At 47.6% G+C, this 21,570-nt stretch overlaps 1 protein-coding gene across 1 annotated transcript; it reads right to left on the bottom strand.

Moving 5' to 3' along the window:
* Window positions 1–6,079: 6,079 nt before the first annotated feature.
* LOC123988305 lies at window positions 6,080–20,706 on the bottom strand. The gene is made up of 9 exons (XM_046287769.1): window positions 20,672–20,706; window positions 13,786–13,967; window positions 12,793–13,482; window positions 11,519–12,619; window positions 10,859–11,194; window positions 10,662–10,718; window positions 10,247–10,370; window positions 9,221–9,469; window positions 6,080–6,113 (listed from the first exon to the last, which is right to left on the bottom strand). Exons 1-9 carry the CDS (start codon window positions 20,704–20,706, stop codon window positions 6,080–6,082), a joined length of 2,808 nt encoding a protein of 935 aa, XP_046143725.1.
* Window positions 20,707–21,570: the final 864 nt, after the last annotated feature.

The following is a 21,570-nucleotide window of genomic DNA, read 5'->3' as shown; positions in this document are numbered from 1 at the left end:
TGTGTGTGTGTGAGTGTGAGAAAGCGGTATGATAACACGCGTTCGAGCCACGTTTAACCTTCGTCTCAGAAGTCGAGGACGATCGAGCCGTTAAAGCCGCCAATACATATTTTCATTATAACTAACGGTAATAGTTCCGGGAGAGGGAAGCTGCGCGTCCTTGAGATGTACCGAGGTATCCGATAAAAAAGGGAAATAAATGCAATTGTTAAGTTTTTCCTCTCTTAATATCTGAGTGTATCTCTCTTATTTCTTTCCCCGTCTCTATCCAACGAATTCGTGCTCTCGAAACAAGAGCACGGTTACAATTGGCGCCCGAACAGGGGACTCGATAACTGGACGCTCAGATTGGAAGAGAGGCAAAGCACAAAAGAATGAGCAAGGGAACGCGAGCAAAAGCTAAGACCCAGGCGAGTTTAGACCGCGACGCGTCGACGGATCGCGACGAGCGAGCGGAGGAAATAGACCCGACGGGATTCTTTAATATGCCGCGAATTCCACGATCACCGGTAACGAACCCCGCGAATCAGAGTCCAGCAAACCAGGGCGACGCGGGAGTCAGCGCTCCGAGCCTCGCGGATCAAGAGACCCAGGCAGCCATGACCCTGAACGAGGTCGCGAAACTAATCCGGGAGACTCAAAGTAAACAAGAGCAACGAATCGAACGACTAGAAGCGACCGTTATGGCCAAGGTCGACACGTTCGTCAACCGTGAATGCGAGGCCCTGTTTCAAACGGTTACGGTATTTCACAAAGAGGTTCGCGAGGATATTTTGAAGTTCCGAGACTCGTTGGCCGACCTCGAGAGCGCGCTCGCGAATAGGCCAGAGCAGGTAGCTGACCCTACTCCGGTTTCCCAGACGAACGTAGGCGTAGGGGAAGGCCCAACCGCGGGGGAAAATCCGGGCAACGCTGCAAACGGGGACTCACCAAATAACGCGAGATCCCAGGGAAGGCTGTTCACCGTAAAACCCCAGCTCCCAACCTTCGAAGGGAAATCCGGGGAGCGCCCGCCAAAGTTTCTGCGCGAGTTGGAAAGATTTGTAAGGGTGGCAAGGATCCCGGATAGCGAGGTTCAGGTCATCATAGACCAGGCATTGAAGGGTTTCGCGAGCGAATGGTGGGACTTAATCTCGGGAGAGGTACGCACGTGGAATGACTTCCGGACGAGATTCATGGCCCAATTTTGGGGTGCGGCATCTCAACGGAGCATCCGACGCGAACTCGAGTCGGGGTTCTTTAGGGCAAACCAGGGAATAACGCGAGCCCAGTACGCAACACGGTTAATCGGAGACGCGAGGGACTTGACGCCGAAGAAATCGGACGATGAGATCGTGCAGACGCTCGCGACCCACTTTAACCAGGCGATATACGACGCGGTCCTCATGCAGAACGTCGAGTCCGTCGACACTTTCCTGACCCTCCTGGAAAGGTGGGATAAAGGGGGGGCGTTGAATTCCACGTCCGCGTTTAATCGCGCGGTGCGGCCCACGGAGAATAGACCCATTCCGCCAAGCCGAGTTACGCCGACACCAGACCGTAGACCGGACCCATCGTCCAGACCCGCACAGGAAGGAACGAGTGTAATCGATCGAGGTAAAAACGAGATCCGACGCGATGGACCCCCGGCTAAGATTCGCGTAACGGAGGTCGAGAATCGAGAGTCCGGGCACGCGTCGGGAAACGAACAGTAAGGGCTCCCACGAGAGGGGTGAGCGAGTCCCCGCGCAAGCCCCGGAAGCCCCGAAGAAAAAGAAGGGGAAAAAACACGGGTAGTCAGTCGGTCAGCGTAGGACCCCGGGAAACCGAGAAACGTACGAGATTGGAGGGGGGGCCAGGCCGCCAACCTAGAGGAGAGGCACCGCGGAGCGAGAGCATCGGATTTCCGTCGCGAACGATGTTCCCTGATCTCAGAGAAGAGCTCACGCGAGCCGACCAGGAGGTGCGACACCCGGTCGCGATATATCGCAGCCCCGAGATTCGAACGCGCGTTAACGGCATTCCTGTGGATGCCCTCGTTGATACCGGAAGCACAGTGACGGCGATGTCTGATACGTGGTACGAAGCGAACTCCGAAACCCTGAAGGATTGTCCGACCCTCCCAATAACCGGCAGTTTCATAGTCGGTGTCACGGGATCGAGGTCCGAACGTCTGAAAAGGCAGGTTTTCGTCGAGATGCGCTTTGGAAGCGTGCAGTTCTCCGCGCCTGCGGTAGTCGTACCCGGGATGGTACAGGATTTTATTATCGGTGTAGACACGTTACGGTCTCTCGCGATCACGATCGATTTCGGGCGAGGAGCATTATGCGTACCCACCGAGGATGGGGCCGAAAAGGTCCCACTCCTCACGAGTCGGAACGAACCCGTCGACGAGCCGGACGAGGAGGCCGTTATGGTGTTCGAACCGGCGACGACCGCGGAACCGACCCCGGACAGGTCGATGAGCGCGCGAATCACGAGCAAGTTGGAGTCGTGCGAGGTCACCGACGCGCAACGCGAGCAACTCGTGGACGTGATTCTAGAGAACAGTAAACTCTGGGACGACATACCGGGACGCGTCACATGTTACGAGCATCACCTTGAGGTGGACGAACAGGCGCCATTCGTGCAGCGAACATACCCGATCCCGTTGAAATACCGCAAGCAGGCCGACGAAGAAATCAACCGCATGCTGCGCCACGACATAATACGACCCTCATCAAGTCCATACCTTAACCCACTGGTCCCCGTCGTGAAGAAGAACGGGTCGTTGCGACTTTGTATCGACGCGAGGATGCTGAACCGCGTGTTGCGAGCGGACCACGAGATGTCCGAGAATATCGACGTGATCCTTCAGCGATTCGCGAACGTGTCATACATGTCTAGCGTCGACCTGACCAACAGCTTCTGGCAAATTCCATTGACCGCGGAGTCGCGAAAATACACTGCATTTCTTTACCGGGGAAAGTGCTACGAGCACGTGGTGACACCCTTCGGTCTACGAACTAGCAGTGCCAGTTTGGTCAGGGCACTCCGTATTGTATTACGCGGGATGGAGTCGTTCGTGGTTAACTTCATCGACGACGTGGTTTGTATATCCGAGTCGTTCGACGAGCACGTACGCCACCTACGAGCCCTGCTCCGCAGGCTGCATGAGCACGGGCTCACCATTAATATCGACAAATGTCAGTTCGTCAGACGCGAAATAAACTACCTGGGATACGTGATCTCCGCGGAGGGCATTAAACAAGACCCGGAGAAACTCCGTAGCATCCGCGAATTTCCCACGCCAAGCAACGTAAAGCAGTTACGCGGGTTCCTCGGACTAATCAATTTCTATAGTAAGTTCGCGCTGCACCATGCAGAAGCTATCAAACCGTTGCTTGAGCTCCTCAAAAAGGGTCACAAGTGGAGGTGGACCGAGGAAATGGAAACGGCATTCAGGAGGGCAAAAGAGGTCTTCGTCTCGAAGGTCGTCCTGATATTTCCCGATCCACGACGCGAGTTCTACCTGTCCACGGATGCGAGCTTCGCGGCATTGGGGGCGGTCCTGGCGCAGCACGACGCGAGCGGCGACCTGCAACCGGTATCATTCGCGAGCCGAACCCTCAAGGGAGCAGAGCTCGCCTACTTTACAACGGAGAAGGAGCTCCTGAGTATCGTATGGGCGCTGGAGAAGTTCCGAACGTATCTGTGGGGGGCAAAAATTATCCTGATGACCGACCATCACGCGCTGACGTTCCTGATGAGTAGTCGGTTCCTCAACCAGAGAATCACGCGCTGGACCCTGGCGATCCAGGATTACGATCTAGAGATTCGGCATTGTCCCGGGAAGGACAACGTGGTCGCGGATTGTCTCAGCCGTCTAGATTGGAGGGAGGGGGACTCACACTCGCGTAAAGAAAGTCTCATACCGATCCTGAGCACCCTCGCGAGACAATTCTCTAAGGAAGTATTACATTTCTTACAAAAAATCGTGGAACACCAAGACGCGGATCCCCGACTACTCGCGATGGCCCAGAAACGGCAGCACGGCTCCGGTGACCTTGATCACCGCTACCGACGACTGGACGGGGTTTTGTACTATAAAGGACGGGACGGCGATTGGAAGTGCGTGGTTCCTTCCCAATGGGAAACGCCCCTGATCCGAGAGGTCCACGAGGCCTACGCTCACCCTGGTTCGGACAAGTGCATTCGACTTTTATCGGAGGCGTTCTATTTCCCGAAACTCGCTCATAAAGTCCGGAAGTTCGTAGCGACCTGCGATTTGTGTCAGAGGGTGAAGTGTAGCACCCACGCACTGCACGCCGATATGCAAACGATCATTCCAAAAGGGCCACTGGGTTTAGTTTCACTCGATTATTTCGGTCCACTGCCGAGTGCGAGGGCGGGAGTACGGTACCTGCTGGTGGTGGAGGACGTTTTCTCCAAGTACGTAAAAATCTACGCGTTGCGACGGGCGTCGACCGCGGCGACGATTAACCGCTTGATCAATTGCTTTATTAAAGAGGTAGGGAAACCTGAGCGCATTATAACCGACCACGGCACCCAGTTCACGTCGCGCGCATGGAAAAACGCACTCCAGCAACCCAGAATAATTCACGTGCTCTCCGCGATACGACATCCGCAGAGCAATCCTGTCGAACGGGTAAATCGCGAAATCGGTCGAATGTTCCGCACCTTAGTGGGGGCAAAACACACCGCATGGCCGAAATGGGTGCCGGTGATCGAAGCGTGTTGTAACAACCTGTACCATAGCAGCACCGGGTTCACCCCATGCGAGCTAATGGAAAGGAAGTTTCCGGAACGCCCCTGGAAGCAGTACCTTCCAAACGACGAGCAACGAGAGATTTGCATTGTTCCCCACGATGCAAAGCTGCTACTTGCTCACGATAACATGAAACGGAAGGCCGAGAAGCGACTTCGGCGTGCCAACGAAGGAAAGCAGCAGCACCTTTGGAAAATTGGGGACCGCGTCCTGGTACGAGGGAATCCCATGTCAAGCGCCCAGGACAACGAGGTGGCCAAGTTCTTCCATCTGTACGAGGGCCCATTCATCCTGCAAGAAAGGAAGGGTCCGGCAACGTTCGTGTTGCGACATCCCCACTCAGCGAAGATCAAGGGAATTTTCCATGTGTCTAGTTTGCGCCCCTACAAGGAGACGAGCCCGGGAGATGGAAAGCCGGGCGAAGATCCAGCCGCGATAGGGGAGACATACGAGACGGACAATGGGATAGAAAGCCACGAGGAGGAGGGGAGCGAGGCAACAGTCAATATGTGCAGGTTAGCAGAGGCCCCCTTCCCGGGAGCAGTCCTCGGAGCGGGGATGGAACACTTCGCGAGACACTGGCGCGTGCCACGAGGCCGGTCATTAGCTTCCGAACGAACAGTGTGCAAACAAGCCATGCCGGATCAAGCGGTGCAGACCTACGCGGCCTGGTTAATGTACTCGGTCGCCACCCAGACCGACGCGGAGCAACCGAGGCCAAAGCGACAAATCCATGTGCTAGACGTCAAGTACGCGCGCCCGTACGTGGCCCGAGTCCGGACCTCCGTCCGAACTGGCCGAGGGGTCCAGGCAACGGCCCGTCGGTTCAACAAAGCGACGCAGACGCCGGCTACCTCCATCCAGAAGGGTAGCCGGAAGCGGAGGCGAAGTGGGCAGATCGTCCTCTTCGCGTCACGGAGGGGCGAAGACACCGACGCAACCCACCAGGAGGCGACGACGTCCGCCGTGACGTCAAGGGCGAAGGAAGCACCGACTGGCACAGAAAACCCTGTGCCGGAGGAAGCACGCCCGTCACGAGCAGGAAGGGGAAGAGGAAAGGCCCCGGACATCCGCCCTGTGATGAAGTCACTGGGTCAGCTGGGACGAGGATGGCCCAAGAAGACCCTGGTGAGCTGCATGGATGACCTCATCAGACGACCGGGACGTGAGGTGCCCGTTCGGGCGACCACCCTCGGAGAACCACAGCCAGGACCATCGAGGAACCGGTGGACGGATCCACCGATCCAGATCCCGCGCCTGGACCCGCACGACCCCCTCGGCCTCCTGAAGCAGGCCATCGAAGAGGAGTGGAATGCACTACAGTGAGTAGTGTCAGTGAGTGACTGCCAAAAGGACAGTGAGTAGCCTAGAACAAAAAAAAAAAAAAAAAAAAAACTAAAAACTAAAAACTAAAAAGAAAAAAAAAAGAACTTTGTTGCATTCGTATAGTCGATAAGGATAGTAGGATAAGTCCAAGCACAGTATTGTTTTATAATTTACTTTTATTTAGTTCATGTACATTTTTCTTTTTTTTTCGTCTCTATTTTTACAAAAGCGTCCTTGTATATTTTTTTCTTCTTTCTCACCGTCGCGTCACCACGTGCGTCGCGCCCAGCTCACGATGTACATTTTTTTGTTTGGTTGTTGTTTACCACTGCGACATTATGTTCCGCTGCATCGCGTCGCACATCGCGTCCGTGCAATTATATTCAAATTTCGTTTCTTTGCAAAAACACCAGTTTATTTTCCGTTGGGCATCGTGCCTGCTATTTCGTTAAGTGTTTTCACGAGCAACAAGGACTCGGCGTTATGTTTCTCCTTTTTTTTTTGTGTGTTACGGTATCGCTCAGCGGCCGAGAGTAAGATTTCGGTTTTATTGTTTCTTCTCTTTCGCACTGTTGTGGTGCTAGCAAACGAGAAACGTGTCAAGCGATAGATCCGATGCTAGCCGCCCTTCATTTTTTTTTTTGCCGTCCTCAGCCGGGTGAGAGGATAAAATTTCAAGGCACTATTTCTTTTGTTTGTCACCTACGACCAAAGACTAAGTATTATTTTGTATCACAGCGCAAATTATCTACGTCAAATCATGTCATTAAGCGGATTATCCGGTAATTCTCTTCGTCGCGTTTCAAAATGATCAACACTCCTGCGTCGGGAGGGGAGGGGATATATGTAACCGATCAATGTCCCATCAATCGGCACATAATGTAGGGGCCTAAGGCGCCGCCCTTCCACCGCTCCAAAAGGTGAGAGCGCACGCGCAGGATCCCCTTCGCTGCCTAGAGCACCGAGCGAGGTGCCTGCCGATCCACGGAACGAGCACTTGTCGTCGAGACTCAAATGCGAATACACGCATCTTCAGCTCTTGCAAATACACTCGAATCTCCGCACTCAAGGCAAGCTGATCAGCCGCTACGAAACATCGTGCGTTGGTCTTGCTTTCTAGATTGCTTCCGCGTCCATGAGCAACCTTTATCAGTGTCTCTAATCAACCGAACTCTGAGGAATTCGCGAGAGAGGAGACCCTGAGAACGCGAGCCATGCGACGTGTGGAGGAGTCGGTGCCCGCGTTCAATTAATCATTTAAATAGAAAAGAGAGCTCGACAGCAGGTGTTGCGCTGCGTCTACGCGTGAGACAAGCTGTGTGTGTGTGAGTGTGAGAAAGCGGTATGATAACACGCGTTCGAGCCACGTTTAACCTTCGTCTCAGAAGTCGAGGACGATCGAGCCGTTTAAGCCGCCAATACATATTTTCATTATAACTAACGGTAATAGTTCCGGGAGAGGGAAGCTGCGCGTCCTTGAGATGTACCGAGGTATCCGATAAAAAAGGGAAATAAATGCAATTGTTAAGTTTTTCCTCTCTTAATATCTGAGTGTATCTCTCTTATTTCTTTCCCCGTCTCTATCCAACGAATTCGTGCTCTCGAAACAAGAGCACGGTTACAGTGTGCAACCATCAAACTTTTTTATTCATATTTATAATCATGTTTTTTTATTAATTAAATGACAGATAGAATACTTGAAATGGTATGCCAGAAAAATGAATTATAAAACTTGCACCATATACAGTGAAAACTCGATAAATGTACATAACTATTGCCGGTCAACTCCGCAACTGTTATGGAATAGGAGAATCATTTTTCAAATTTGATTGCCTAGTCAGTAAACACTGATTAGAAAGAGTCAGTAGCTAAAGACGAAAGAGGGACTGAAACCGGGATTTATTGCCTTCATTTAAATGTCCCGTGTCAATGTGACCATACTAATGCACAGAATAAAGTTTTTTATTTGGTACTTTTTGTTAATAAAAATTTCACTATCATGTGGAGAAGATTTTTCTCATTAAAATGAAGCTAAACACAATATAAATCGATCAACATTTAGTAGCATAATATTGGAGTTGTGCTTGCGAGTCTTTCTCTCTTTGTTTATCCTTCTTGCGCTATCCTTTTCTATGTTCGGAAACATCAAAGAACGACGGATTCGTGGTGCTGGTAGGGGTGGAATGAATGAAATAATACACATAACGTAAGTACGCGACCATAAGATTTATAGGAATGAAAACTACCTGACATAATAATTTCAAGAAGAGAATAAGAAATAAAGAAATGAATAATGAATTTTAATATAATTCTGTCACACTTAGACTGGGACGCCCTGTATATGCAGGTGCAATTATATTAAAATTCATTATTATATTTCAGATGAAAAAAATTTCAATAACACGTGGCTGGAGTGGCTGTCATGGTAATCGACGATGTAGACGTCGCGGAGAAAGAAGAGGCATTGTTTATATTTATTGATTATATTTCAATCAATAAATATTGTATATTATAGATCAATTTACATGTCTTTATTTTTCATTCCTTTCCTGAAATTACTAATGCCATATAGTTTTTATTCCTATAAGTTTTATAGTCGCGTACGTTATGTGTATTACAGAGTCTCATCGAATCTGTCGTAGCGTGTGACTATATTTCCGCCGATCGGCCCTACGTTGTTTCATTCATGATACTCCTTCTCTTTCTCTCGCGCTATCCTTTTCTATGTCCGCCAGGAATCAAAATCTCGCTCGGCTCGAGCAAATTCATTTTGCTAGATGGTCACAGATGCGGCAACACCGCGATAGAACTCTCAAATGATGTGATTTGGCAACTATGCCACCCCACTTTCGTTTCTTATTCTGCATAATGACGTTAGATGTCACACCGTCAAATGTCGAAATTCTCAATTATGTGTTTTCACGATTGCCCGATTCTTTCCAATGGCGCTTACATCGATTCGGAGGAGGCCTCGAAGGAGTCTGTGCCCTTAAGTCTTGGTCTGGTAATGCGCAGAGGGCAGTGCCAATTAGAAAGTGTCCAGGAGTCAATGGATTTAGGTCATGTGGATCGGACGAACTGGGACTGAGGGGGCGTGAATTTAAACAGGCTTCTATTTGCGATAATAGCGTATATAGTTCTTCATACGTTAAGCTTTGTTCCCCTATGACTCGATTAAGGTGATGTTTGGTTACTCTAACGGCACTTTCCCAAAGACCTCCAAAGTGTGGTGCTTGAGGAGGTATGAGGTGCCACTGTATCTGTTTTTCACTTAAAAACTTAGCAATTTGTGAATTGTGTTTTTCGCTTTTTATTAATTCATCTAATTCGGAAAATCTATTTTTTGCTCCTACAAAATTTGTTCCGTTGTCGGAAACAATACTCTGACAAAGACCTCTACGTGCAATAAAACGGTTAAGACATCTTAGGAAAGCGTCTGTGCTAAGGTCTGTCGCTAACTCAATATGCGTTGCCTTTGTAGCAAAACATACGAAAATACACGCGTAAGATTTTAATGATACTTTGCTACGAGTCCGATCTTTAGTTGTGAATGGGCCTGCATAATCGACCCCACAAATTGAAAATGGACGGGCAGGTGTTACACGAGTCGCAGGTAATTGACCCATGGGACATTCCAATCCTCGCGGTTTGACTCTGAAACACCTCACGCAGGTTCTGAGTATTCTTTTCACATTTTGAGTGCAGTTTATTGGCCAGAACCGTTCACGGAGGGATGTAACTATCTGTTGACATCCTGCATGCAATAATCTTGTGTGCTCATTTTTAATTATTAGATCTGTTAACGCGTGTTTCGCGGGCAATACAATCGGATGTTTTTTGCTGTATGTAATGGAGGCATTACTCAGCCTTCCGCCTACTCTAATAATTTTTGACTCATCTAGGAATGGTGCTAATGACAGTAAGGAACTCTGTTTTTCAACTACCCTATTTTTCATCAATGTGTTTATTTCATTGTGAAACCTTTCTCTTTGCGCAATTCGAATTAGATATTCTTCAGCTCTCTGTATTTCTGTGACTGTTAAGTGAATGTTCCCGCTATTTGTTAAAGTGTTAGGGTTCCCTGTTCTTTTTGCTCGGGCATTATTTATAAATCGAAGGCAATACGCTGTCCCTCTTAATAATCGCGTATACTCGGAGTACCGAAGAACTAACTCATTAATATCGGAGGTTACCGTAGCTACTACTATGGGCTTTGCCCTTTCTTCCGGAATCGCGATCCTTTCTTCCATTGACTGTGGCCATTGTTCTGATTCCTCTGCTAAATCTGCAGGATTGTCTTGGGAACATATGTGTGACCAACTGTTTGAATTTGTCAATGCCTGAATTTGCGTTACTCGATTTGCAACGAATGTTTTCCACCTATTTGAATTGCCGCGGATCCATGCAAGTGTGATTGTGGAATCGCACCAATATTTTTCCTTAATAATTTCAACCCGAAGTGTGGCTTTTACCTTTTTCATTAATTGCCCTAGCAGTAACGCACCACATAATTCTAATCACGGCAATGATATAACCTTTAGGGGAGCCACCCGAGACTTCGAACATAAAAGTTTAGTTTCCCATTTACCTGAACCCTTCTTCGCCCGCAGGTAAACGCAAGCCCCGTACGCCCTTTCGGAGGCATCTGCGAAACCATGCAATTCTATTTTGTTTGAAGGGTGAAATTTTTTATCCGTGGAATTTTTAATTCACTAAAGTGCGATAGTTCCTGTCTATAGTTTGTCTATTGAGTGCATAAATCTTGGGATATTGACTCATCCCAACCTGTTTTTGATTGCCAGAACTGTTGCATTATTAATTTTGCTCCCGTGATGGCAGGACCAACTAATCCCAATGGATCGAATATTTGAGCTATTTCCGATAAAATTGTCCGCTTCGTGATTCTATTGTGTGGGGATGGCGCCACTTTAAAATACAATTCATCCTTTTTCGCCGACCAATGCAACCCGAGTATCTTCGATTCGCTATCTGCACTCAACTTTTTATCTTGCGATTCGGACGACTGTTTTTCAAACTCTGGGCAATTTGTAACCCATTTTCTTAATTGTAACCCTGTCTTTTGTAAAATGGTCGACAAATTTCTCTTAGTCTCCTCTAATTCTGAAATTGTGTCCAGACCCGTTAGTAAATCGTCAACGTAGAAATCGTTGACAATTACTCGGCTAACGGTTGGAAATTCTTGCTCTCATTTTAAACCGATTTCCTTCAATACGCGAGTGGCTAGAAAGGGAGCTGATGCTGTGCCGTACGTCACTGTATTTAAATGAAACGTTTCTATCGCGCGATCTGGACTTGAACGCCATAAGATACTTTGAAAACGCCGTTGATCAGGTTCTATTAATATTTGCCTGTACATTTTTTCTACGTCTGCTGATAGTACGTATCGGTGTGTTCTAAATCGTAGGAGTATTGCTATTAATTCACTCAGCACGGTCGGACCGACTTTCTGAGTGTCGTTCAATGATACACCCGTACTAGATTTCGCCGAACCGTCAAATACGACACGAAGTTTCGTTGTCGTACTATCTTCTCTGATTACGGCATGATGAGGAAAGTAAAAATTTGCTGCTGGTTCTTCTACTATTGAGGTTGAGATTCGCGTCATATGTCCTAAGGCCTCATACTCTTTCATAAATTGAACATATTGTTCGCGTAATTGAGGTTGTTTACTTAGTTTCCTTTCAATCGATTTAAATCTATTTTCTGCCTGTTGTCGCGATGTTCCCACACGCTCTACCTGACTATTAAAGGGTATTTGTACTATGTACCTTCCGGTTTTGTCGCGACGCGTCGTGGCTCTAAAAAATGCTTCGCATTCATCTATCTCTTCCCCGGTCCCTACTTCGACTTCTTCTACTTGCCAGAATCGCTCCATTAGGCTGTATAAATCCTGATTCGTGACAAGGTGGCATCGCTGAATTTTTTCATTAATAGGCCAACTAATTTTTCCTCCTAGAACCCACCCCAGCTGCGTTTTCTGCCAGAGTAATTCACTACCTGCGTTGTGTTGCCCGACACACAGCAGGTGCCAAAATAGGCCGACGCCTATTAGCATGTCGATTGGTCGGCTTTTGTTAAAGTCCGGATCCGCTAGACATGATATGTTTGCGCTGAAATTATTAACTCTAGATGCTATTCTTACGTTGACCCTATCCTTGATCGCACTTGATTTTCCAGCTAAACCTGATACCTGCACGTCGGTGGGTTCGTACTTAATGCCCAGTTTTTTACACAGATTATACGTGATGAAATTTGACTGAGATCCTGAATCTAATAAGGTTCGACATGGTACCCTTTGTCCCTGTCTGTCCTCTACATAAACGACTGCAGTGGATAATATGCTTTGTTCCACCATACATTTTTCAGAGTGTGCGACGCAGGCTATTGTCGTATTGGGTTGGGATGGACCCGACTCTTCGGTTATGGTTGCGTTTGAACGCGGAGCTAGTACACGGTGCAACAATATGTGGTGCTTTTTACCACATAGATCGCAGTGTTTGCGTGTACAAGCCTGCACACGGTGGCCTGGTTGCAAACAATTAAAACAACTCTGGGAGGTTTGCACTATCTTAGTTTTTTCGTCAATGGACAGCTTTTTAAATTTGTCGCATTTATATAAAGGATGTGCGGAGCTACACGCTGGACAGGTACTCGGTGAAGTTGCCGGTGGGTTGTTCCGCGAAACAGTTTTCGACTACCTGGAAGCCCTGTAGGAGGTTCAGTCTTTACTGCGGCTACCTGTCTTTGTGAAATTATGTTTTCTAAATACGAGAACCGTTCCTCCAAAAATGTGGCGAACTTATTAAAGGTAATTTTCTCTGAGCTTGTTGCCCCTTTTTCCCATTCCCTTAACGAAGCTCCATCTAACTTTCTACACAAAATCGGAACAATCAAACTATCCCATGAACCTACTGGTTCATTTAATGATTTCAATGCTGCTAAATGATTTCGCGCGTCGTCAACTAATTCTCTGAGAGCCGTTGGAGACTGTTTCTGAATCGTTGACATATCTAACAGTGTTGTTACGTGATGTTTTCTCAATGCCGCTGCATTTTCATAACGAGATTTTAAGGCATCCCATGCAAGGTGATAATTTGAATCAGATACTCCGAGGGACTGAATGACCCGTGCGGCTGGGCCCTTTAATGCAGAATTTAAATAATGAAATTTTTGCACATCTGATAGTTCGCTCTCGTGAACTAAGCTGGAGAACGTATCTCTAAATCTAATCCAACCGCTGTAATTGCCGTCAAATGTTGGCAGTTGTATTGTTGGCAATTTTACAGCGGCGGGTGATTGTGATGACACAGGAGATGCTATTTGTCCTGTGACTTGGTTTCCTACACTACTCTGCGCTTGCGCGCGCTCTATAAATGATTCTATCTCTGCTATTAAATTAAAATACGTTTCTTCAAACGTGTTTCTGCCTACTGCGTGAGTTGCTTCTGAGTCTGTTCCCTCAGTCGCACGTTCAATTTATGTTTGAATTGCATTGTAACTATTGTATAGTCCTATGTTTGCCTCTAACCGTTTTTGCAAAGCCTTTACCGATACTGTTCCCGACGATTCTTGAAAATGTTTATTTAATCGAGTCAACGCAGCCTTTATCAAGCCGCGGTCGCTAATCAATTTTCTAAGCTCTGTTTCCATTTTACGCTATTGACACAAATAAAATAGGAATTTACGCTTACGGAACAGGAACGGATGTAACCAATGACACTGCCTGAACACGTGCCTGGACCCGTGACTGCTGGCTTGAATGCTGTGGGCTGCTGTTGATTGTTGCAGGCTGTTGTAGGCTGCTGTACTCTGTTGTTTGCTGATGGATGTTGACGTCACCGTGGCGCCAATCCTTGATCTCTTTTGGTTCTTCCTATGCGAAGACCGTTCTCCGTGTCCACAATTTCTGTGTACTGTTCACACACTGCGTATCACACACCACGATTACACTCTGATTTCTTTCACCACGTGTTGCGGAATTCTGCTGTTAACTGTCTGCTATTCCCTCGGTCTGGTGAACTGCGGCTGAATCGGTTGTTGTTCCAATTCAATCAAATTCCACGATGCTGTATCCGGCTCGAAGGACCAATGTTAGGGTGCGGTCAAGACCCCGAATATTGCACTACGTGCCGTTTAAGGTGCTGGCGAAGGACCACCCAAGTTGAACGGCTTGGGACTGTAATGAGATGACACGTGGTGTTGATTGAAATATTTATTGTGTGTTCTTGTATCTCGTGTGTGTGTGTGTGTGTGTGTGTGTGTATGAGTGTTTGAGAATTGTAGATTGAGATGTTTGAAGCTATGTCTGATTTCTATCTATGACTGTCTCTTGGCGATTGCTACTGCGCTTCTGGTCTCCGTCGGACCATGCCGATCCTTTTGTAAGTTCTCTGTTCCTCCCTTCCATTGCGCCCTTATCGCGTGACCTTCGGAAGGGAGAACAGAGTTTTCTGCATCTTTTTGGGGGGAGTGGAGGGCGACTCGGTCACTCTGGGTTTTTCCAGAGTGACGTAGCGATTCCTTGCCGCTAAAACCGTTAGGTTTGGTGGCCGCGTCATCTTTTGGTACGGCGAGGTATATGACAGGGCCTGGTCCTTGGACTACCACTGTCCCTGTCATAAACCTCGCCTGGCTGCAACTCTAACAGTTACAATCTGTGCCTTGATCTGTGGGAAGGGATCAGTATTTTACATTATATGTAATGTAGATATAGTAATAATGATATTGTTATAAAATGTACATTGACCTGTGGGAAGGAATCAGTACATTACAACAGATCTAATGTAGATATAGTAATAATGATATTGTTATTAAATGTTTATTACATATCTAATGTAGATATACTAATGACGATAATGTTACAATCTGTGCATTGATCTGTTGGAAGGGATCAGTATATTACATTATATCTAATGTAGATATAGTAATAACGATACTGTTATTATATGTACATTGATCTGTGGGAAGGGATCAGTATATTACAATAGATCCAATGTAGATATGGTAATAACGATACTGTTATGATATGTACATTGATCTGTTGGAAGGGTTCAGTATATTACATTAGATCCAGTCTAGGTATAGTATCAACGATGTTGTTATTAAATGTACCTTGATCTGTGGGAAGGGATCAGTATATTACATTATAGCTAATGTAGATACAGTAATGACGATATGTTAAAATCTGTGCATTGATCTGCGGAAAGGGATCAGTATAGTACATTATATCTAATGTGATGATATTAAAATGATATTGTTATTAAATTTTTATTACATATCTAATGTAGATATAGTAATGACGATAATGTCACAATCTGTGCATTGATCTGTGGGAAGGGATCAGTATATTACATTATATCTAATGTAGATACAGTAATGACGATAATGTTACAATCTGTGCATTGATCTGTAGGAAGGGATCACTCGTATGTAATGTAGATATAGTATTAATGATATTGTAATAAAATGTACATTGATCTGTGGGAAGGAATCAGTATATATTATATCCAATGTAGATATAGTAATAATTATATTGTTATTAAATTTACGTTGGTCTGTGGGATTAAATCAGTATATTAAATTACATCTGATGTACATTTAGTGATAACGATATTGTTATCACATGTACATTGATCCGTGGGAAGGAATCAGTATATTACAATAGATCCAATATAGATATAGTACCAACGATGTTGTTATTAAATTTGCATTGATCTGTAGGAAGGAGTCAGTATATTACATTAGATCCAATGTAGATATAGTAATAATGATATTGTTATTAAATGTACATTGGTCTGTGGGATTAAGGCAGTATATTAAATTACATCTGATGTGGTGTAACGTGGTGATACACGCGCCCCCCGTTACAATCGCTGCGCTTTCCTCCACCCATGCGCCCACCTAATAATAACCTCTAACTCTTCCCTCACCTTACCCCTTTCCCCCAGCCCACCGGTGTCGAACCGATGGAGGCGACGGACAGGTCATCAAGGATCGCTCTCACCAGGAGCTTCGAGGCCGGCGACAGACCCACCCCTCCAACAAACGGAGCAACGTGGGACCCCCAAGGAATTTTCCAGAAATTAAGACGAAGCAGCCCAGATTGACGCAAACGTCCACCCGGAGCCATCTGTCGCCGAGCCCGAAGACCTCAGCCCACCCGTCACCGAGGGAAGTCCGTCAGCCCCATCGACTCCGATCACCGGTGTATCGAAAGTCGATCATCGATCCATCGCGGGCCGGAAGAGGCCCCCTTCCAAACCCCATCCCCTCCCCACCACATTCCGCGACGGTCTCGTCGTCGCAGCGGCGACGACGAGCCGTTAATGAGCCCTAGGCTAGCGATATAGAAGCGTGTTATAGATTTTTGCAAAGTATAGAGAGTATTGAGAGAGCGATTTGGTAAAGCGTGAATTCGGTGTGTAGCGTGCGTGGTACGTGCGTTTTGGTAAACCCTTTCCGTAATTACGATTATATTAATTGTATCATTGTTTGAGTATTGGCAACATACCCCTTCTCGTTTTGAACCCCCTTTTTATAAAACTACGCGTAACGTGCAGAGACCCCGCGAGTACTTATCCCGACCCTGCACCTTCCTGTCCTCCACTATTTCCTCCTCGCGCACTCCCCCGAGAAAGTGTACGGACGAAAGTGCCCGAATCCCCGCTACTGTGAATTCCCCAATACCCCTTTCTTTCCTTTTTTTTGGATTTCGATTGCCACAGTGTGGCTGGCGCCCAACAAGATTTTGTAGTTCGCGACGTTCCCGTTTTTGTATAGAGTGAACCCCCGAAAGGGTCACAAATTTGGCGCCCAACGTGGGGCCACGGAATATAAAAAGTCTAAAACTCTCGCGTAGATTCCCCGTTATATTTCAAAATTTTCAAAACCAACCGAGAAGGTGTCCGTTGCCGAGCCTCTTGTTGCCAGTTTTTTTTGCTAAGTACCGCCGGACAAATAAATATAGCCGACCCGACACGTACGCCGTTTTCGACCGAGCCGTTACGGTTATTGGTATTTGTGAATTTGAAGTACTATTTGTGCCAAAAGTTTATATTTCTTTTGTGTGGGCCCTCCAAATTCAAAAGTTTGATCGCGACTTGCCGACATCGAGGACCGAGGCCGTGCCTTTTGCCGACCGTGGGCACTCTATCGAGCCTCTTTCGATTCAAATCTTTTTTTTCAGTTCCCCCTTTCTTTCAGATTGTGATTCCAGAATACGGTATCTTGATTTTACTATTATTATTGCATTGATTTTGAAATTGTTGTGCCTGAATTTAAACTGTTTCCTTTTCCCTTGTACCCCCTCTTCCTTTCAGGACCGTTTAAACCTCTTTTCCGCCCTTCAAATTTTGAGATACCGCGGAAATGGAGTCCGCCGAAGCCCGCGGGATGCGGAAGCATATCGGCGATTTAGAGATAATCGAATTAATAAGAATAATGGATCACGCGCATTTGAATTTGCACGGTACCCTAGACGACCTACGCGACCGCTATCTGAGGGCGGAGGTACGTCGCGTTCTTGGCCCGGAAGCCGCGCCATGGGACGTGACCAATGATATCACCGGCGATCGACTCCCATTCACCCTTTCCGCGGCGTGGGTAGCACCCTCCGTCGACGATACCCCTCCCGAACCTTCCAGTAATCCTCCTCCTGGTCAATGTGATGAACCTAGTGACGAAACCGATCCACCCGCCTATGAAATCGTCCCTGAATCTTTCCCCGAACTCCCGCACACGTCCTATGTCCCAAATCCCACCACAATGGTCTCCACTGCGACCATAACGACCACCACTACCACCGTCACTTCTGTCTCCCGCCCGACCCCCGCACAATCCATGTTAATCGATCTTGATCACTCACCAAATGACCAACGGCGCGAAAGGGTAACGTTCGCGCCGAATCCGGTCGAGGAAAGACCCAATATTACGGTAAATCCTCCTTCCAACCCTCACGATAATCCTCCCGTAATACCGACCCCTCAACGTCAACCCCATAACCCCTTTCCCCGTTTTTCCGACTCGTCCCACCTGTATCGTGACGACCAAGGAGTCCCTCCGCCCTCCTTGAGTAGCACACGTATCCTGTAACCTCACTATTTGTGGTCCGAGCTTTCTCTACTTGAAAGACACGAGGAGGAAAGGAAGGTCTGTAAGTGTAGAGAGAGGCAGATAGGAAGAGGCGGTCGAGCTTCGATGTCGTCTCTAAACGTGCAGCTTACGCGGGATGCTTTGATAATAACTAGGTCAATATTTCTTTCGCGTTTATGCCGCGACAATAACAAGGCTGTTCGCAAGGTCGGCCGCGTATAAGAAGTTCCGAAATTCCTACCTAGGTCGAATACATCCGATCAACGGAGCAATACGTAAACATCTCATCAGTCGTTTCTATTGAATTTAAATAGTACAATGCGCGAACGGCTAACGTTCGCGGAATCCCCCCAAATATTTATGATGGTGCTTCTTCTAACTATACTGTCAAACGGAAGGGTCGTTGCGTCGTGCGATCGTTAAAGGACGCTCAACCTGAGCGTATCTCACCGGAGTGCACGAAATTGGGTCAGTAGATTTTTCGGAGCTACAGGACCGTATTCGACACTGGCCGTGAGACGGTGGTCTCGAGGCACCTGAAGAGAAGGAAGGCACACTTTGAAACGTGTGGGTTCCGGCTCTTCGGACTTCTCAACACACCCAAGTAACGATCGTGTTCCACCATGCACTGCTTGGTCTTTCGCGTTGGATCGGGCTTCCAAATTGCAGTAAATACTGCCCGAACTCAGGAGTGAGTGAATAATGGGTTCGAGGGTGTATAGGGCTGAGAACCCGTTATCACCACTGGCTTTGTTCATTCGAAACTGATTGATACAAGAGAAAAAAAGAGGCACCTGACAGTGGGAGGCGAGTCTTTCTCCTCAGATCTTCGATTTTACGAGAATCTGGAAGTTACATTCGTTTCGTGGGTAATCCTGGCTAGTTCTCCAGATTGCAGCCAATGCTGCCCGAGTTCGGGGGTGAGTGAATAATGGGTTCAAGGTATCGTGGACCTGAGAACCCGTTATCACCACTGGCTTTACTCGTACGACACTTGTCAGTACACGAAATGGGAGAGGTACTCCTTTGAAGATGAGTAGGTCTCGTTTCTCGGACTTTCAAATGTACATAACCTGGAGAATGTCCCTACTGGCCTCTGATCCCCCGGACATCGGGTTCCCGAATTCCGAAATTATAATTCCAACGTCTAGCAGTGCCGTGGTACAGTTTGGACCACCGACTCCTCAGTTTGAGGCGAGAACAATAATCGCGAATACTAGCCGTTTTACTAAGTACCCGAAAGTCAGTTTGACTCGAATTATGTTCCGTGTTTCGCTAATGTGAATTACGTGCTTCTAAACGCGTGTCGCCTAGTCGACCGTAGAGATCAGAGTGATCCCTCATCGATCGACACGCCGGTCCCCAAATCGACTCGTTCTAGTGGGGGTATCACGCACGCGCTTAACGAAGTTGTCGCTAACTTCCCACTTCGACAGAGATAAGAGTAGGGGTTTCTGGCGACGTGACTCGGATCTTATGTATGTAACCGAAAGGAATATGTACGGTTACAATCCCCTTCCGTATCCCGGAGCCCCCGTTACCCCATTCGTCCCGATGGTCCAACCCTATCCCAGCCCCACGCAGAAATTACCAGAATTTCACGTATTCATTGCCGGATCCCCCGAACCACCCGTACGACCCAGCTCCTCTCCCCTACCCGTCAATTCCGCCCCCACCACGTCCCGACACCACCCTATCCCGCACCAACCCTTTTCACCCTTCGACCGGCGACCCCCGGGGCCCCGCGCGTGGGTCAGGGGGAGGCCGCGCTTCCGAACTTTTCCGGAAGTGGCGGATCTCCTTCGCGGGAGCCCCCGGGGAGGACGGAGAAGGGTTCCTAGAAACCCTAGCCGAGTATGCGACCGGACATCAACTAACGGAGGACGAAATGCTGCTCGCGATCCCCTTCGTCCTCACCGGTTCGGCGCGAGTCTGGGCCCGGGGCCAGGCGGAAAATTGGTCCACATATGAGGAGTTTCTGGAGGAATTCCGACTCCAATTCATACTGACGAATTATCAAGATAGGTTATGGTGGGACGTAATTACGCGAACCCAGGGAGAACGGGAGACGCTGGCGGAATATTTACGTAAAATACAGATGATATTCGCCCGCGTCGAACACCCCGTCCCCGCGCGCGAGCGACTGGCCATCGCGAAAAGAAATCTCCACCCCCGATACAAGTACGTCGTTGATTTTCACCCTCCCAGATCGTTTAAAGACCTCCTGAAATTAGGAGCATAGGTAGACGAGGTCCAAAGATTTTCCCGCGACTACCGCGAACCGCCACCAGCGGAAACGACCCTTATCCCCGCATGCGGGTATATACTACCGCGAAGTTCCCGATCCAGACTGGCGGCGGCGGCCGAGGCCGCCCAGCCATCCTCATACAACCCTAAGCCCCGAAATCCTCCTCCCAGACCTTCTACCCCTCCTAATTCGCCCCCAAGAACCCGTAACGCGCTCCCAGGGCCACGAGCTCTCCCTACCTCACCACCACCGTCCCGCAGAAACCCTCATGCATCTCAGTACTCCAATACAGCCCGATCGTCCACACCCTATCGTCCTGCTACACCTCCTCCTCCCCTAACGATTACCGAAATCCCTAGTCTAATGTCCCTCCCAACGACACCACCTCCCGCCTGATATAATGTCCCAAAATCCTCTAACGCACCTACCACCAACCGCCCTACGACCTACGCCCAAGCGACTTCAGGTTCCCGACAACAGCTTCCCGGTTCCGCAACCCCAACCTCCCAATCCTCCCTGCCTGGACAGTGCTGGAATTGCGACCAGCAGGGACACTGGTTCGCCGCTTGCCAACAAACGCGGAGAAAATTTTGCTTCCGGTGCGGAACGTTTGATGTGATTGCACCGGAATGCCCGAAATGTTTGATTCCTTCCCACAGATCAATGCACAATTAGAAGCAACATCGTTGATACTATATCTACATTGGATCTATTGTAATACACTGATTCCTTCCCACAGATCAATGGACATTTGATAACAATATCATTATTACTATATCTACATTAGATATAATGTAATATACTGATTTATTCCCGCGAACCAATGTGCATTTAATAACAATATCATTACTAGTATATCTCCATTGGATATACACTCATACACTGATCCCTTCCCACAGATCAATGCACAGATAATAACATTATCGTCATTACTATATCTACATTAGATATGTCTTAAACATTTTGTAACAATATCATTATTACTATAACTAAATTAGATATAATGTAATATACTGGTCATGTAGATATAGTAATAACCATACTGTTATTATATGTACAGTGATCAGTGGGAAGGAATCGGTATATTAAATTACATCTGATGTAGATATAGTAGTAATGATATTGTTATTAAATGTAT

Source organism: Osmia bicornis, chromosome 11, assembly GCF_907164935.1.
Source record: "Osmia bicornis bicornis chromosome 11, iOsmBic2.1, whole genome shotgun sequence".
NCBI lineage: Eukaryota > Metazoa > Arthropoda > Insecta > Hymenoptera > Megachilidae > Osmia > Osmia bicornis.
This window is presented reverse-complemented; position numbering and strand designations above follow the sequence as displayed.